At 36.4% G+C, this 1023-nt stretch overlaps 1 protein-coding gene across 1 annotated transcript in view; it reads left to right on the top strand.

Moving 5' to 3' along the window:
• Window positions 1-244: 244 nt before the first annotated feature.
• LOC119586720 overlaps window positions 245-1023 on the top strand; it is a gene marked incomplete at its 3' end in the record, with an annotated part of 1541 nt that continues 762 nt past the window's right edge. The window contains 1 exon segment of the mRNA XM_037935450.1: window positions 245-442. Within this exon segment, the coding sequence (XP_037791378.1) occupies window positions 373-442 (70 nt within the window).

Below are 1023 nucleotides of genomic sequence, written 5' to 3'. Positions count from 1 at the left end.
GAATTAATTTCGTACTGGTAAAACCAGTAAGAAAATGAACAAAAATATAGATGGTCATCAGACGTTATATATATCCTGTGTAAAAAATACGAGTTTTAATATTTATGATTTAATAGAATATTTCGTAATGAAACAAATCGGTAAGAAATTGTCCTGCCCGCTGATAATAGAATCGCCATAACACTGAAAGCTGATAAGCTATCAATGAGATAAGACCAACTCAGATATGTTTCAGAAAAGGTTATTCAGTGCACTGCAAGGATTGGTGCTGCGGCTTTTCTGTTATTGATATCACATATATAACATTCAATGGCGCACTAAAGCAGCCGAAAATTTACAGTGACCCTTTTACAGAGATAAAATCATAACAAGATGTCCTTCAATTTTCTTCTTAAACTCTGCCTTTTGTGCAGTGCTGCAAGCTGCTTCCAATTCAAAAACGGTAAGAAATGTTCTGGCTTTAAATAGTGATCGCAGAATCCATTATTTTTCCTTGTGAATGGTAGCAGTAAAAACAAAGACTTGGTCGAGCGTTTATACAATCTGAAAATCACACGAAGCGCTTAGTGGAACAACGACAAGATGCATCAACAAACGACTTTCTTGATTGCAATTCTAAACAGATCTAAATATTGAGGTAGAATTTTTTTTAGAGAGGAGGGGGAGTAATACTGCCACTGCTACAATCATTTTCGTTTATATGATTGCTAGAAAGTAAATATATTGATTGTAACTTAAACTAAATCATTTATCAAATATTAGGCCTAAATTCAGGCGAATACTTGGTATCTATATTATACGGGTCGCATATCAATGATAATCTTATTCTCCAAAATAATAAATTGATTGTAGGCGTCCTAACCATGTATACGGAACTAGACAATCAGGCGGCGGCGACGTTGGACGCGACGCGATGGGGTTCCCGAAGCGCCACAACAGGCAAGGTTTGAGACTTGCAGCGTAGGCAGACGTTGTCACTGAGGACAGACATATTTCTATTGAAAATTCTCTTTTGTAATAGCG

This window comes from Penaeus monodon, chromosome 21 (assembly GCF_015228065.2).
Source record: "Penaeus monodon isolate SGIC_2016 chromosome 21, NSTDA_Pmon_1, whole genome shotgun sequence".
Classification (NCBI taxonomy): domain Eukaryota; kingdom Metazoa; phylum Arthropoda; class Malacostraca; order Decapoda; family Penaeidae; genus Penaeus; species Penaeus monodon.
Note: the sequence above shows the minus strand (reverse complement) of the source record. Positions and strands in the feature narration are given on the sequence as shown.